The following is a 17,987-nucleotide window of genomic DNA, read 5'->3' as shown; positions in this document are numbered from 1 at the left end:
AGTGTAGGAAGGTGGCCTCCTTAGCGATTCTAATAACCATTGTGCCTCAACTACAAAGTCCTCTTCCCCACCCAGTCTTGCTTCTGGTTGGGTAGCCGCATGTCCTATTTTTCAGAGTGCACTCCTCTGTTTGAAAGCAACCTCTGTCTGAAGGGCTGTCCAGTTTCAAAGTAAAGAATGAAAAAAATGGAAAGCTGCGGTCTTACAAGTTATCAGTGCCTTAGCAATGACATTTGTAAAACCTCTCTGGAAGCCTTTCTCATCAGGAAAAAAATGCTTAAAATAAATACCGTAAATCAGTTGCCCATCAACAGTTAGCACCTGACTGAGCGGATACACACCTGGCTTGTCTCCTTAACTAGGATGAGATGTATTGTATTAGTATAATAATTAGTTCTAAAATGCCAATTTTATGCAAATCTGAGTCCTCTTTGATCTTCCTTTTTGGTGATGCATTCTCTCTCTCTCTTAACATATAAGGGGCTTCTTCCGATCCAAGAATCTGTTTGGATATGGATTCATGAAACCGTAGTTTGCAGGGAAGAATCAGCCGGCAGGGGAAGGGTTGAGCACCCCCTGCTCCCTCACCAGTTCTCCCTGCAAATGTCGCCTCCAGCGCCCATGTTAGCACTGTGAGACAAATGTATTTCTCTCATAATGTGTAATTGCATCTAATTGCCTGGCAGAAGGGTGAGCAGGCAGAAAAAAAGAGCCAAAGGTAAGATACATAATATATGTCTGAGCAATAACAAGTGTAAACAGCAGCTGCTCAGGCTTAGAGGCATTATAGCAACAATTATAATCACATTATAACTACACATTACAAAGGATGCTGCTTGAAACTGGCCAAGGTTTCATTGTGATGGCACCACTGAGGGGGCGAAACTACACAAATGAACATCAACTCAAATGAGGGCTGGGCTCTCAAACCATAGGCCATTATTTCCACCTGCCCTCTGAGAAATAGAAGAGAGAGCAGGCAGCAAGGAATGCCTCTTCTGTCCTGAGATGAACCTACCCTTAGATCTTCATCTCTGGCTCCCTCCTTTGAGGGAAACTCGGAGGACAATGACAAGCAAGACGGCCTTTTCCGCTCTGACTCCCCATTTATGTGACCCTCTCCACCGTGGTCCACTTCGAGTCTTCTTTGACATATTTGGCACCTGATAAAAATGTCCATTTCCCCAGGCTGTTGATGGACTAATGATGCTGTTTGGTTAGTGGTGCTGCTTAAGTTTTCTGCTACTGGGATGGTGTGTTGCTTCATTGATTTTAAGTGTTTTTCATTGTAATAGCCCAGATTCAGCTAACCTGGTGCCCAAATAAAACTCCATCAGTTCAGGGAACTGTTGGCGGGAGGGGGGGAGCAATTAAGAGTATTACTCTTTAATGGGCTTTCATTACACTGTTTTCTGTGTAATATATAGTTTGACCTGGATATTTTAAAACTGAAAGTATATTTTATTGCACATCATTTAATAATGTCTTAACAGAATACCTAGCACCACAAAAACTGGCCCACACTAACAATCTATTAGTATTAGCAGCACAGTTGGGTGGCATTCTTCACCCAAACACAAGCAACAACTCTAGAATGCTGGAAAAAACAATAACAGCACACCTTCTCCCACAATTCCTACAACCCTTTGATCCACATTCCATCATTTTGCGGCCAATAAACACATGGCTTGCACTTTCTTATTTTGCTTATTCTGCTGCTAGCTGGAGAGTCCAGAGCTGCTACTCTGCAGAATTCAACTTCTGGTTTGCTGAGCTATTCTGTGGGGTGCTTTGCTTCTTGTTTACTTGGCCGTACACCACTGAGGCTTGCTCATTTTGGCTAATCTAAAACAGCAGTTTCCATTGTAATTCAGATCAGGAACTTCTGGGTTTTAAGTACATCTCCCCTAAGGCAGATAATAGAAGGTTGCTATTCTTGCTTGTTATATGATGGCAATCATAGAAGTTTTTTTTAAGAATGGGCAGAAACAACAAATAATGCTTGCTATATTTGTAATTATGGAGCAACATTTGCCCATCTATGCATTCACATTTTGTTTTAATCTGAAAAGCTTGAATATTTTTCCTGCTGTTCCAATAAATTTTAGCTAGCTTTTACTGACTTTAGGAAAGCTAGGATCTCTAAAAATTGTCTCACCTTCAGCCTCTTGCTGAAGCAAGCAGCTTTCATTTCAGCTATTGGCTAAACTACAGTGCCTCTTCTGACTCAAGCCTTTGCTTTGAAATAGATGTGGCTGGATCTAGAACATCTCAAATTCAGCGGTTTAAAAAGACATTTTTAGAACAAAATGTTTCTCCTCTGTAGATGGTCATGTAAGTTCTTGCTTAATGAGGAATCTTCTAGCCAGGGAAAAATCAAACAATTTCTTTTTCAAAACCCAACGGAGTAATTCTTTTGTCTCTTTGCTAGTTTTAATAAGCTGAGCAGCATAAAAGCATCTTCACTTCAGAGTGTGTGTCCCTCTTCCCAAAATGTCTACCTTTTCCAGCTTTCTCCCTCTACCCACCCCTAGTTTTGCTGTCTCTCATATGCGCAACCAACAACTTCTCCAAACCTACTGCAAGATTCTCTTTAACAATAAGGCTACTAAGATTTAGAATGCCAAGTACCGTATTTCGAAAAACAAACTAGCCTGTGTGAACATTTGTGTACATTTATTTTTACTCCCATGTAAGTTGCACAGCAAAAATGACTGCAATGAAGTTGTGGACCCACTGATTTAGACTGGGGATGTATGTCCTCTACCTTGCAGTTGAACAACCTTGAGTGGCTGACTGCACATCACAAGAAATGGCACAAGCTAGGCCAGCCCATAGCTGTCAACTTACAGATTTGAAAATAAGGGACCAGCAGCCTTGAAAATAAGGGACCAGCAGCCTCACCTGTTCCAGGCACTCCAGTCTTCCTGTCCTCCTGCAGTCTGGTCAAACTCATGCTGGGTAGCTTCGAGAACACTGTCCAACCAACTTTGTAACCAGAGGTTCAACTGAATAGAATCTGAATCACATGCACCACAAGGCCTATGCAGCCTCAACTTAAGATGGCTCCCCGGCCTGGCTTTGCACTGCAAAGTTTGCAGCAGCACATGCAACAAAATGGCGTCCAGCATTCAAAAAACCCCTCAGCTTGCATTAACTAGCCACACACAAGGCATGCAAGCTCTACGGGGGGGTAAGTCGTTCTTAGACTTCTTATTGGGTGAGCAACACAGCCAAGCAACACAGTTGGAGCCTTCCTCCTCCCTGGCCAGCAGGGAGGGAGGGAGAGGAGCTGCTTCCTTTGAAATTTAAGGGACATCATTTAAGGGACATCCTTCAATAAGGGACAGCAGCGGGACATGGCACTGGAATAAGGGACTGTCCCTTCAAATAAGGGACACTTGACAGCTATGGGCCAGCCTCGTTGCCTGTCCCGTTTATACTATATCAAGCCCCACATTACATGAAAGACCATTCTGTAAGATGCAGCACTGCTAATTTGTTACCGTCACATCCAAAGCCGCACATTTAAAGCGCATGGTTTTCCCCAAAGAATCTTGGGATTTTTGTTAATGGTGCTGGGAATTGTAGCTTGGGGTGGAACTACAGTTCCCAGGGTTATTTTTTTTGGCGGGGGGAATACTGAGCGAAGGTAAGAAAAACGGGATTCTTACTCGCCCTTTGCACCCCCTTCTGAATTGTCCGAGCAGAGACCAACGGCCGCCCTCCCTCCTTGGCAAAAAAAGAGTGCCGTCTTTGAACGGCTTCAGAGGCAAGACTTGCGGAACCCCCTACCGGCCATCGCGGGGCGCTGTGAATTCAGCTCCTCGCTAGGCGAAGCTCCGGAAGCCTCTCTGCTCCTCTCTATGGCAGCATTCCATCCCGTGAATTCCCTTTGGCGCAGGAAGAGGCGGTGGAGGGTGGGTGGGAAAAGAGGAGTAAGCCATTTCTGAACAACGCGGCTCGCTATTGGTGCGTGCGCGCACCCTCAAGCCAATGGCGATGCCCGTTGCTTGAATCCGGCCCGCCTGGGCGAGCCATCTTGCTGCCCGCTCTGAGCTGTACCGCTGAGCTGTACATTCTCGGTCCGAAGGGAAGTGGAGCAGCCATGCCGCACTATCAGACCTGGGAGGAGTTCACCCGCGCGGCCGAGAAACTCTACATGTCCGACCCCATGAAGGTAATTTGGGGGAAGCGAAGAGGCTCGCAAGCTTTTGCTGAAGGGGCAGGAGGGAGTGTCTGGTCGGATGTCTAGCCCACAAGATCTGCCAGGATCTTGCAATACCTAATAGCTCCTCGCTTTGAATTACGTCTATCATAGGCGCGCCGGTCTGACTAAAACGTCCAGAGCTCGTAGTTGTGATCCTGAAAGTCTTCATGTGGTTTATTTTTTAAGGTTCTTTGAATTCATTTGTGAAATTGTTTTGCTAGGTTTTCTCTACGACCAGAACGGCTCTCACCCCGGATTTTTGGGGAAAGAAACATTTAAATGGCTGTACGAAAATATCCCTCGGGTAGTGGTTTCCATATAAGATGGCGTTGTAAGCATTCATGCGAACTTTGCCCAGTCACATTCTTCCAGTTCGAGAAGCCGGTCTAGATTTGGGAAGGTATTGTGAGCAGACAGAGAAACCTGTGATTAATTGGTGTGCGTTCCTTTTAGGAATCAAATGACTCCTAAGGTAAATGGGTTTGGGCAAACGGGTTAGTAAAATGAATGAAAGGACTACTAATCCCCGCAGAGCTATTTTCACAGGTGGACTGAAAAACTATGCTTCTGTGCTTTTGAGTGCGAAGATGACAGCCATTTATTCACCCATAAGATGTTGCTTCTTTCATTTCAGGTCCGTGTGGTACTGAAATATCGGCACTGTGATGGTAATCTGTGCATTAAAGTAACAGATGATGTAGTTGTAAGTAAAGCTCCTGCAATTTATTGATTTGGGCAGGCTGGGAAATGTCTGGGGCATCTGCCAAAGTTGACCCGTGGGGGTGGGGAGATAAAGATCTGGCCCTCTGGGCCAAAAAGGATCCCCAAACTATATTATTTGGACGAATAGTCTCTAATATATTCAGCTGAAAACTGCATGTGGTGGTTTTTGCAGCAACACAGGTGGTACTTTATTAGTTCCTCCATTGGTCTATGCAAATCTCACTCCCTATCTTGAGCTTATTTCCTTCTGGTTTGCATCATCCATTGTATGTAGGGGGTGGGGCTAATCAGGAAGGTTGCTACACAGGCAAATGGTGAGATGAAGAGTTAAGCAGCCTCTGCCCCCTTGACATTCCTCCACTGAAAGTAGATGTTTAGTGCTCTGGTCCATGGGGTCACGAAGAGTCGGACACGACCAAATGACTGAACAACAAACAATGCATTTGGATGCCTCCTATGTTATCATAACAATATTAGGCTTGATGGTACCTGAGCTCAAGGAGCAATTTTTCATCTATATTTGGATATTATTAGAAGCCATTTTGAATCACAATTGTGGAACATTTCAAAACAGCACTACACTGATTTTGACCGCTGATTTTAGAACTACATTTGTGTGTGTGTGGAGGTGGTGTTTCTTAGAATTCCTGAACAACACTGGCATCTAATATTTAAAAAGTTGGTAGATTATTGGGGCATCTCCTATTTTAGATCAAAGTTTATCCTAAATGCTCAATGGAGAAATTATTTTATCATCTTTAATGCCTTCAAACCGTTTCCTTAAGTCTTCCATATATAGGTATGGCTATGGGATTATTTATTTTTATTTATTGCAAATAATAATAATAATAATCATATGTCCCCAGTCACATTTATATCCCACCTTTTTCTTCATAGAACTCAAGATGGTGTAAATGGTTCTCTCACTCATTTAATCCCCACAGCAACGCTGTGGGGTTGGTTAGGCTGAGAGGCAGTGATTGGCCCGAGGTCACCTAGTGAGCTTCATGGCTGAGTGGGGATTTGAACCCTGATCTCACAGATCCTCATCTGACCCTCTAACCATTACACCACACTAGGTGGGGCATTAAGCTTTCAGAAAAAAGCATTGCACTTTAAAATTCGGAATTAGTGAAATATTAATCTCGGACTCAACAACATACTTTTTTTAAAAAAAAACTACTAAAGCTTCAGCACATAATTAGAAATGACTTTAACAGTATGTTAACAGTATGTTAACAGTAAAGTACATTTAACAAATTAATTCCTGTGTATTCTATATGTAAAGCTCTTTGAGTTTACTCAAAAGAATGCTAAAACGATTAGGCGTTATAGTCCATAGGATGGCCAGTTCTAGTTCTTCGTTAGCTTTTTATTGAAGGGCATATGAAAAATCCTTTGCATGTCCCATGTAGTCCAGCTTTTACTTTCTAACAGTGGCAAGCCAGATGTGTCTGAAACTCACAAATCAAGGTGATGACTATTTCTGTTTGACCCAATCATTTGGTATTTGCTATCCTGGCTAGCAGGCTAACTGTTACACCGCTCCTTTGAAAGCTATCATTGTAGTGCAGCACCAAGCTTCTTGCTGTTGTTGTTGTCGTCGTCGTTTTTGAACAACTGAACAGAAATGAGAATCTGCTTTGTTTCAGAAAAGTTGAATAAAATGAAATTGTGATGTTTATTGTACCTGCAAAACATGTGCTAAATTGGCTCTTTTTGCACCTGTATAAAACCAAGACCTGGGATATTGTTTTAGAAACAATAATGGCTGGTCCACCTTTAAGACTTTCCATAACCTGCTGTGTTCACAAGTCCAGTTTTAACAAACTGGTTCTGTTCCAGTTTTACTGTTAGCTTTTCAGAATTTGTTAGCTGCTTCTAAATAAATTTGTTCGCTACACCACAAAATATTGCAGAACTTACATCTGAATAAAGATGTATCACACTGCATAGTTAACCTGCTTTTAAAAGAAGTGTTGTCTTTTAATAAAAAACGGGTCAGAAATTAAGAATACAGTGTTTGGTGAAATGAGTCTCTCGTGGAAGAAATGGAAATATTTTTTTCCTGCCAACATTATGAGTCTGGGATGCCTCATGTTGCATGCTCATTGGCCCGTATCTGAAGGCAAACAGATGTGTCTCAGGCTAAGACTTCAGGTAAATAAGAAAATTAAGGTACGTTTTCTGGAGAAAGATTCTACACAGTTATATTTAATCTTTACTTCCACTCAGTAAATAGTGTTTGAGGTTGGAGCCATGGTTCAGGTAGCTAACCTTAGGCAGCTTTCTTAACTTCCCTGAAAGCACTGTGATAATAATAATAATTAATTTTATTTATATCCCGCCCTCCCCAGCCAAACCGGGCCCTAACATCAAAGTAGTTGCCCTTTTCACAGGCTAGGAATGTAGGAAAATGTAGGAATAAGGGCATATTTTAATGGGCAGCTTTTTAAAAAGTGTCCTTATGCTCTATTTCAGCTATAATACGCTATCTAATACCTAAGCTACAACTTCTCTACACACTTGTGAGAAAGCCTCATTAAACTTGGTAGGGCTTCTAGGTAAATCTGCACTTCATTGGGTTACATATGCTGTTTGAGAAGTGTGTTTCTAACAGTGTGGATGAGTAACTGTTTGACATTACCATCCTTGCAACAACTTAAGTGAAAGGTATTTTTTATCGTTAGAGTACCATGCATTGTAAACCAAAATTGGACTGTGGAAAAAGTTGTGTGTTCTCAAAACACAGTGGCACAAATTTCAAAACAAATGTTGTTCGATATAGCACAATATCTTTTATTTCTGGTGCAACATTCTCTAAAAAGCATCTTCTTGATGTCTTGGGTAAATCAAAATTAAAGCTATCATTATCTCCCCCACCCTTTTTTTCTTTCAGTGTCTGCTCTATAGGACAGACCAGGCTCAAGATGTAAAGAAGATAGAGAAATTCCACAGTCAACTAATGCGACTCATGGTGGCCAAAGAATCCCGCAGTGTTGTCATGGAAACAGACTGAATAGCTGGAAATAAAATGAATGCTCCAGTCATATTTCACAGGAGGAAAATATCACTGGATTTGGGCAGATTTTTCGACAGAAGAAGTGTGGCATAAAGTGGATTGTAAGGGGGGTTTTGTAAGGATTTTCAGGCTCCACTTCAGAGTGGTGAGAGGACTATATGCTTTCATTTGAAAGCCTTTATTTATTTTTTTAATTTGAGCAAAAGAGTATATCCTCTGCTGGCAATACTGAAGGTTAAAATATGTTAGGGTAGATTTGTACGTTTTCTTTTGTAAATCTCAGCACTCTGCTTAAAAATAAATGGGAGGAAGCAAGTGTGCTCCTCTGAGGGGACTTTAAGATGCTATCATAGAGTTTTTGCTTGTTCTTAATGAATTTTATGTTGCTGTGTTGGCTAAAGTGAGAAGAACAATGAATTACTAATGTAGAAATGGGGTGTGATAAGCCTTTATGTATGGATATATTGAGTTAGCGATAGCATCTTCCAAAACAGATTAAAATTGCCAAAATAAATAGTTGGCAATACAGCTAAGCCTGTGTATAAACATTTTATGGATCTGAAAAACTGATACTGGCCTGAAAATCATCAATATATATCGACTACTTAGTAGTTATCTAAAATCTGATAAGGAATAAACTTCTGCTCATGACATGCAAGTGTTCCCAGAAACAGATTCAGGACTTTATTTGGAGTGTCTTATTCTGGATTTGCCCAATGTGGTTTGTTGCAGTTAAAACATCTGTACAAGTTTTTAAAATGTCCTTTACCACATTGCTTTCACTTTTTAAGCTTTAAATGTTTCTGTTGTTATAAAGGTATCATAATCACCAAACACTAAAATTGGTGCTACAGTATGAGTGGTATTACATATTGTTAAATACAGCAGTTGAGAGAGGGAACGCTTAGCTACTACATAAATTGTATGTATGTATGTACTTAGTGTCAAATCATAACTGTTTTCATGATGCCTCTTTTCCAAGAAAGCAGTCTTTTCATATTGTCCTCATATGCTGTAGAAACCATTACAAGGGGGTGTTGGTTACACAAGTATGCTTCATACAGCATGGTGATTTGTCTGATGCCACTTCAAGTGCTGATATGAGATCAGCAAAATAAAATACTTGCCAGTACCACTGCCTCTCCTAATGTTGCCTTTCTCCAGAATTTATATTGCATTAATATAAAAATCTGTGCTTCTCATCGGGATTGAACTCCAGTCATTTTCACCTTTTACAGTTGGTGTGCTATAGAGAGGTTCATTCTTGTGTTTGCTTATTTTTTCAGTTGCAGATATTTTTTCATTATTATACTGCAACCATTTCAAAGGCCAGCTGCCTTCCATAAGCTTCTTACTAAAGCACTTGTTTTCCCCGATTTCTTCAACATAGTGAACCTAGTCATAGTCTGCGTTTAAAGGTAAAGGGGCCCCTGACAGTTAAGTCCAATTGCGGACGATTCTGGGGTTGCGGCACTCATCTCGCTTTACTGGCCAAGGGAGCCGGCGTTTGTCCGCAGACAGCTTCCAGGTCATGTGGCCAGCATGACTAAGCTGCTTCTGGCGAACCAGAGCAGCGCACAGAAATGCCGTTTACCTTCCCGCTGGAGCAGTACCTATTTATCTACTTGCACTTTGACGTGCTTTCAAACTGCTAGGTTGGCAGGAGCAGGGACCGAGCAACGGGAGTTCTCCCTGTCGCGGGGATTCGAACCACCGACCTGATCAGCAAGCCCTAGGCTCTGGTTTAGACCACAGCGCCGCCCGCAGTCCGCATTTAAAGTACCCTATATTCTTTTTTGCTTGTGTAAAACCCTTATACAGTAGTACCACAGGTTAATTACTTAATTCGTTCCGGAGGTCCGTTCTTAACCTGAAGCACCACTTTAGCTAATGGGGCCTCCTGCTGCTGCTGCGCCGCCGGAGCACAATTTCTGTTCTCATCCTGAAGCAAAGTTCTTAACCTGAAGCACCATTTCTGGGTTAGCGGAGTCTGTAACCTGAAGCGTATGTAACCAGAGGTACCACTGTATTAAAAAATTGAACTATGCAGCCCGTTTACTCTCTGTACATGCACACCAGTTCGTACAGTGAGCGCAAGCCATACCTTTGCCTTGTGTACACAGAACGTTATGGACTACATTTTCTTACCTTTCCTCTCTGAGGTGGGTGAAGCCTGAGCAAACGTTGGAGAGGAAGAGGGAAAAGTTGGAGCATGGAATAAAATAAATGCAAGCAGATGGGAATAACTGGCATCATGCTTTGAGTTTGATCTCCTCTTTGCTTTTTGGTCCTTCTGCTCTCATAACAAAAAGAACCTGCTGGATCAGGCCATCCATTCTAGCATCCTGTTTTCACAGTGGCCAGCCGGATGCCTATGGGAAACCCAAAAGCAGGAACTGAGCAGAACAGCAGACTAGCTCTCTGTGTTTACCACCGACTGGTATTCACATGCATACTGCTTCTTGTGATCATACTGTCTCTTGTGATTGTGCTGGGGGAGGGAGAATGACCCAAGCCCATATCTTGACCTGACCATGTAAACATTAAACCATAGTTTAGTGTTAAGTCCAAACATACAGGTTCTAAGGAGCTGGATAGGCAGATAGATTACTTCTACATGACTCAAATGACAGTTAAAACCTTTTCTAGTCAAGGGTTGTATTTCAGCTTTTGCCTAATGCCTTGTTGAGGAAGGTTGTGCTCTATATCTTACTGTGAATGAGCAGTGTTTGTTCTTGGCTTCCTAATTCTGGTTTATTTGGGTTAGGAAATCATGGTTGGTTGCTGCTGTTCACACTAAGCAAGAGAGCAGCAACATGCACTGGTTTATGACTTACCCTGATGGAACATGGCCAATTATTTGCTTGTAAAAGCCAAGTACTGTGTATGCAAAGGATTCTTCTCAGCCTCAGGTTTGAGTGACAATGAATGGTAAATGACTGATCTCTTATTTTTTATTAAAATGCTCTTTTATTCTTAAAATACTAGAGGCTCTGAAAGTATATAATCTTAGTAGCACCATACAGGTGGATGTGTTTCCTAGAAAATGGCTACTTTTGTTTTTCTTGTTCCCTAAATTTTCATTTATTCTACTTGATCCCATGTATTTTTAGTCAGACCTTCATGGTGTGTAGTGGTGGTTGTTTTTCAGATAATTGTGTTTGGGATTTCATCTATAGAGAATGCTGAGGACTAGGCAACCATATTTCACACTGAAAAGCCACTAGCATCCTATAAACGTGTAGCTATGATGGCACATAGGGGATGTGTTTAGCACAATTACAATTGCAGCTTGCTACTGCGTATTTCGTATAACAGAGTGAACTTGTTTAGCTGGTTATCTACTGTTCACTTTCTTCAGGATCCTAATTGGTAACTGGCTCCACTTCCTTTTCTCAATTCTGTATGAGGCTACCATGTGCTATATGCAATGATTATTAAAAGCATCTGAGTCATCCTTGCTGTAATGCTGCAGTTAAAAAGTGGTTCATCAATACAGTATTATCACATCTAATCAAGAGCATACCTTATGAAATATGTAACTGGGCTTAATTTTTCCTTCCTCTGATTTTTTTTAAATCTATATTTGTGGGGATGGTACAATGCAAAGTATTGATAGCATGGTCTACTTGATTAGGGGGACAAAGGGCATATATTGGAGTAATAATGGGTTTTACTTAGTCAGCATAAAGGTAAAGGTACCCCTGCCCATACGGGCCAGTCTTGACAGACTCTAGGGTTGTGCGCCCATCTCACTTAGGAGGCCGGGGGCCAGCGCTGTCCGGAGACACTTCCAGGTCATGTGGCCAGCATGACAAAGCTGCATCTGGCAAGCCAGCACAGCACACGGAACGCCGTTTACCTTCCCGCCAGTAAGCGGTCCCTATTTATCTACTTGCACCCAGGGGTGCTTTCGAACTGCCAGGTTGGCAGGCGCTGGGACCGAGCAACGGGAGCGCACCCCGTCGCGGGGATTTGAACTGCCGACCTTTCGATCAGCAAGCCCTAGGCGCTGAGGCTTTTACCCACAGCGCCATCAGCATACCTTATATCAAAACCAGGCACTTAGAATTTTTTAGAACAGTAGACTTTATATTAGTGCTGTGTTCTTAATGGCCTCCTGACACCCACAGTAACATCCCCTCCAAAAATCAAAAGCAGGTGTGAATATACAAACTGAGACCTTGGGATATTGGTCCATCAATGGTTATGAAGGTCTCAATGAAGAGTTTAAAAATTGCCTGCTAGGGCGTCATTTTCTTCCTAAAAATCCACATTCTAGCCAGGCTAGAAATAACCTCAATGCCTTTCCTATTACTCCCCCCCCCCCTTCCCTGACGTTTTATCTGTGTTTTGTTTTATGCACTGTCTCATACTATTACATGTTATTTTTATATTGTTAGATGACTTGACCATAGTCATGGAAATTGATTGTACAAATATAAGAAATTCCATTAGTTTTTTAAAAGCGGAAACATGTTTTTTCTACAGAATGCAGGAAGGAGAGTTCAGAGGTCCTAGAGATGTGTGTGTGTGTGTGTGTGTGTGTGTTCTAATCATGAGAAAGTACTTATTGCAGTACAGCCTCTCCCCACTCTCAAGTGATCATCACAAAGGCTCCTGCTGACTCATGCACTGCTTTCAGCGCCTAAACGGGGTGGAGGTAGAATGGAGGAATCCCCACTCACAGGCGTCCTGTTACAAGTGGGGATTCCCCTGTAGTTTGATCCTGATAAGAAATTACTTTTAAGAATTCATATAAGGAAAACTGACACCAGTGAATGATCATGTTTGTATACCAAATTTTGCCCTGAGCTAGCTAACGACGTGTGTTAATTACCGTATCTCGTACCACACCTAAAACCTTTCATGCTGGCACATCCACAGGTGAACAAGAAGAGTAGGCAAGTTGGCATGCAAAGAAAGGCAACATAAAGCATTCGACAGTTGATCCCTATGAGGCATAATGTGAATTTATTTTTATTTTGTTTTTTAAAAGATGCCTTATTCCTAGATGCTTAAAATGCCTTTGAAAGAGTTGAAAAACCCTGTCTTCAGTGTTTGTACTGAATTAAGTATTCCAATGTACTGTCACAATATGCAGTAATTCTGTATCAAATATTTATCTGTCAAGGGACAAGGTGATACCACCCTCATAGATCCAGACCTTACATAACTGTATATTTTTCAGAAATATCCATATGCAGGATCTAACAATATAAAACCAGAGTGGGTGAGAGAGATCTGAAAAAAAGCTAAAGGTAGACAAACAAAGATACACAGGATCCCTTGAAAACAACTGAAATAGAATAATACCTAGAAGTTTGTGAAATCTTGTTTGCTCACCTAAACTAAATCTTGGATGGAGTGTACAAAGATGAATGCCTAATCTTATGTACTTACTATGGATTGAAATTCCATTGAAATAGATTATAAAAAGCATTCTAAGCCTTTAATTTTATATGAGGATGCAGAAGTCATTCTAGCAAAGTAGTGAAAAGCTTACATAAGGAACCCTAGGAAAATAGAGAGCAGCAGGTTAGATTTTCTACACTAATGATGCCTGCAGGTTAAGGAAAAAATGGGAATAGGTACATGAATAAATGCTTACCTAGTTTTTGTTTTTTTAAAATACAGTCAGCATGTTTATGAAATCTATACATTTTCTTGAGTAAGTGATGTGTTAGTGTGATACATTTAGTAAGGGCCAAGTGTAAGAAATTGTATAAGTGAAAAAGGTTTGGGAAGGCATTACTTCCAAGGAATAGCAGGGTTTAAGTACTAAACTTTGAAGATGGAGTTACAACTTTTGAGTGAATTGGCTGAGTCGCCTTACAAATTCTAATGCAGTCCCATTAGAAAATGCAGTGCACCAAAAGAAGCTTTAATGTACTTCCAAACAATGTACTTCCCTCACTGCGAGAAGCCAAGTTACAGGGAACCAGGCAGAGGGCCTTCTCGGTAGTGGCACCCGCCCTGTGGAACACCCTCCCACCAGATGTCAAAGAGAAAAAAGCGTGTATCTGAAGAAGTGTGCATGCACACGAAAGCTCATACCAAGAACTAACTTAGTTGGTCTTTAAGGTGCTACTGGAAGGAATTTTTTTATTTTGACTATGGCAGACCAACACGGCTACCTATCTGTAACTAGAAAAATAACTACCAGACTTTAGAAGACATTTGAAGGCAGCCCTGTTTAGGGAAGCTTTTAATGTTTGATGTAACACAGTATTTTAATATTTTTTTGGAAGCCGCCCATAGTGGCTGGGGAAGCCCAGCCAGATGGGCGGGGTATAAATAATAAATTATTATTATTATAAGTAAAGGATTTATTGGGGTATGTGGGGGGATAAAGTCAGTTTATTTGTAAAACACTCCATTGACACTGATTTATGAATTCTGCACATAACTGAATGTGCTCAGTTTTATTCTATGATAAATAAATTACAGGGAATTTGCTACTAGAAGTTCTTTGAACTTTAAAGGGATAATAATTTTATTAAGGGCTGCAAAATATTTCTATAGCTTTACATAATAATAGCACTTTGCCTCTATCCAACTTTAAGATCTGCAGTGGAGCCAGAATTATAAAACTAGCTTATTACAAGTGAGGCATATAACAAAATGTGATGTGGAGTGTTCCAATTCAGGGTGCAAGCTGACTGCCCCTTTCTAGGATACACCATTCCATCCCACCCTCCTCTAGCAGTCAGCATTATGTGCCCATTGAACATGCTCAATCCTCACTGCTATTTTGGGCTCATCCCATTTTTATTTTTTTATTTTTTTGTACTTCTGTAAGTCTTTGGGGTCCCCCAAGCTTGCTACTGTGTAGATTGTGCTGTGCTGAGAAATCACACTTTGAAGGTGAGTTTTCTAAGAATACATTGCTTCCTGCCGGGTGACAGAATAAGAGATTCTGACCTGAGTTGCATTGCTAAAGATAGGGTGGGATGCATATCCAAAATAACCGTGTTAGGTGTACTTATCACTAATGTATTAAACTTGTGTCTTGACTGTTTATATTTACCTTACCTTAATATGAAATATTCCACTGCAAAAAGAAATGTAATACATCAGGGTGAAGAACAAGGGTCTACTATTATTTTTGTCATAATCAACGTCAACATCTTATCTTTTTTTACTAACCATCCCTAATCACAATGAAGTTGAGGGAGAGGTGCTTGGCATTACGAAAAGATGGCAAGTAATTATGCACTATCATGCAAAAATCGGGCAGACCCACTAAGGAGTGCTCCTAAGCATATCCACTATATTTTGCTGGTATGACACCATGTTTACCGTTGATAGCATTTAGTATAAAGGTTACTGTAATTAGATTAGAGTGGCTGGGAAAACCCAGCCAGATGGGTGGGGTATATTATTATTATTAACTTAAGCATAGTGTCTAGAGGAGCATGCAAGTTGCTTATGTGTGTGATGGTTTGGATATGTACTCCCCATAGATGGAATGTATTTAATTATGATGCTGTAATTTCAAAAAGCCTTTAGCACGAACAAATAAAAGGTATTGTGTTTACTGCTGGCAGCTAGCAACATGTATATAGGGCACATACACTTTAGCAGTTTAAAATGTAACAAGGCCATTCCCTCCTGCTGTGTTTCAAGTGGTGTCTTAGGTAGCTGTACACATAACTACCGTATTTGTTTCCTTGCACATTACCCAGTTTGTTTCCCCCTGTCTGCAACCCTCCGAAACTCCTGTTCATCTGCGCATGCACTGTCATCTGTGCACGTGCAACAGCGATCTAAAGTTTACACACCTCAGCTTAACCACAGCTTGTTTTCAAATTGGATGAGAAGTGCTATGAGGGGAAACAGTATTTTGCAAGATGCTACAATATACGTTTGGATTGTGTACTTGTTTTTTTTAAACACCAGCCATGGGAGTGCACTGGAGTCGGAGTAAATGGTAATGTGTACACAGCCATAGTTTCTCACTATATTATGTGGGAGGTTCATGTGGAATTGATGTAAAGGTACAAAGAAAAATGTGCTCTTAACACAAACCATATGAAGATTAGTTCTGGTACAAATGAAGCTGTGGAAACTTGGGTCATTAAATACTTGGACTCTATGAAATATGCTTAACCCTACTGTTGCACAGAGAGACTAGAGCTCCTCTGCACTTCATAACCCCAGTGAGGTTACATGTTTATTTTCTTGCTGCATACCAGAATTCATTTGACATGATTTCTTCGACAGCTCAGTATGTGTTTTCAGTAAAAAGCCACTGTTAGCTGTTAAAGAGAATGGAATGAGTATAAACACTAGCAGCAATGGGTTTTATATGCATGCTAGAATAACCATGTTCTGCCAGGTTGAGCTTTTGCCCAGCAGGCTCTGAACACTGGTACGTAGCCATATATTTGCAGGGGACGTTCATTTCAGTCTGCCATTTCTGAACACCACCCAATACAGGCCTAATTTAAAGTGGACAATTGGCACAATGGATTTTCTGTTCTTTCATTTGACCTGCACAAACCAGCTTCGGAGCTGTGTCGGTTTCTGCTTTACTTTCACTTCCCCTCGTGTGGGCTTAAGAGGATGCTTTGGGCCCCAATGCTAAAAAAATTACATGCATAACTCTGTTGAGGGAGGGCCCTGTAACTCAGTGGATTTATCAGAAAGCAGACTTCTTCCACCTGACCTCTCACTTCATCTTTTATACATTCATACAGCCACCTAATTCACACTCTTCCATCCCCTTTCATACATGCCATTTTTAATAGCCCTTTGAATCTTCCCCTCCCCATTATGTTCTTCCAATCACCATTATCCTTTATTATCTAACATGTAGCAAGAACAGGACAAACTTTCCTTATAGAGGTGGGAGAAAATGGAAGTGTATTAGGCCTCCAGGCTGAAAAAAAAATCCTATGCAAAGCAATTTCTGAACACATTACAGTATTGGGTTAAAATGCATCAAGGTAATTTCCCCTCTGTGTTTCAAGTCACATTTGCATGCTGAGGTACACACCAGAGGGGTGTGTGGATGTCCTCAAGTGATGTGCTTTACCTCTTTGGTTTCCTTGCCCCTGAATTCCCAACCCCGACTCTTACACATGAAACTGTCATCTGCACATACGCTGTCATGCACACATGCACAATGGAGTTTCAAATATGCACACCTCAGTTTACTGCAAAGCGAACGCATCTTAATATTTCCTTTCAAATGGAAGCTGGTTTGAGGGAAAACACAACATCAGCATTTCTCACTAAACTACAGGATAGCTCTGCACCATGGGTAATGTGCAAACATGAACTCAAAAACCAGTGGGATCCAGAGGGATAACTCAGTCAGTAGAGCACGAGACTCTTAATCTTAGAGTCACGGGTTTGAGCCTCATGTTGGGTGAAAGGTTCCTGCAATGCAGGGGTTGGACTAGATAATCCTCGTGGTCTCTTCCAACTCTACAGATTCAAGAGTAAACACCAATGTGTACACAGCCTAAGGCGCCCATCGCTTCACTATGTGGTCACACCCACGGCACACCTTTAAAGTGCATTTAAAGCACATGACTTCCCCAAAGAAATCCTGGGGACTGCAGTTTAGTCCTCACAGAACTGCCAAACTCTACAGTTCCCAGGATTATTTTGAGGGGGGGGGGGAGTCAGGTGCTTGCTTCAAATTGGTGTGGGGAGCAGTGGTGGATGTGTCGTGTTGCGTGTCCTAAGCCAAAAGAAAAGAAGCCTTCAGAGCCTTTGAAGCGCGTTACACGCAGCAGCGAAAACAAACCCATTCCGGATCTTGAAGCTGCTGTCCAACCCAACAACCCAACGCAAGACTTTCGCCGAACGACACGCGTTACGACCTTGGTTTCCATCTCTGCGGTGCTCCCAGCAGCTACCTTCCCCCGCCGCCGGCCATAACGTTTCTCGGGCAGCAGGATGAAGAAGGTTTTGAGAGCCCAGGTGGAGCACCCAAACCCCCCCCCCGTTACATGGAGGCCCCCAAAGAACTACACCTCCCAGAATCCTCTGTTGCCGGCCGAGTTCCTCGCCCCCCCC

General features: G+C 41.7%; 2 protein-coding genes across 5 annotated transcripts in view; one reads left to right on the top strand and one right to left on the bottom strand.

The window, feature by feature from the left end:
* ENAH (ENAH actin regulator) overlaps positions 1-17,818 on the bottom strand; it is a 152,896-nt gene extending 135,078 nt beyond the window's left edge. Inside the window, exon 1 of one of the 4 annotated variants that reach the window (XM_081186390.1) lies at positions 17,792-17,818. In XM_081186390.1, coding sequence (XP_081042516.1) covers positions 17,792-17,803 — 12 coding nt within the window. In that variant the 5' untranslated portion in view covers positions 17,804-17,818. The other 3 variants (XM_081186392.1, XM_081186393.1, XM_081186388.1) reach the window with 3 other exon arrangements.
* Positions 3,997-9,087, top strand: SRP9 (signal recognition particle 9). The gene is made up of 3 exons (XM_081186527.1): positions 3,997-4,180; positions 4,845-4,913; positions 7,833-9,087. The coding sequence occupies exons 1-3, from the start codon at positions 4,109-4,111 to the stop codon at positions 7,950-7,952; spliced, it is 261 nt and encodes an 86-aa protein (XP_081042653.1). The 5' UTR covers positions 3,997-4,108; the 3' UTR covers positions 7,953-9,087.
* Positions 17,819-17,987: the final 169 nt, after the last annotated feature.

The sequence above is a fragment of the Podarcis bocagei genome (assembly GCF_964188305.1).
Source record: "Podarcis bocagei genome assembly, chromosome: 3".
NCBI lineage: Eukaryota > Metazoa > Chordata > Lepidosauria > Squamata > Lacertidae > Podarcis > Podarcis bocagei.
The sequence above is the reverse complement of the archived record's forward strand: the minus strand, read 5'-3'. Positions and strand labels throughout refer to the sequence as shown.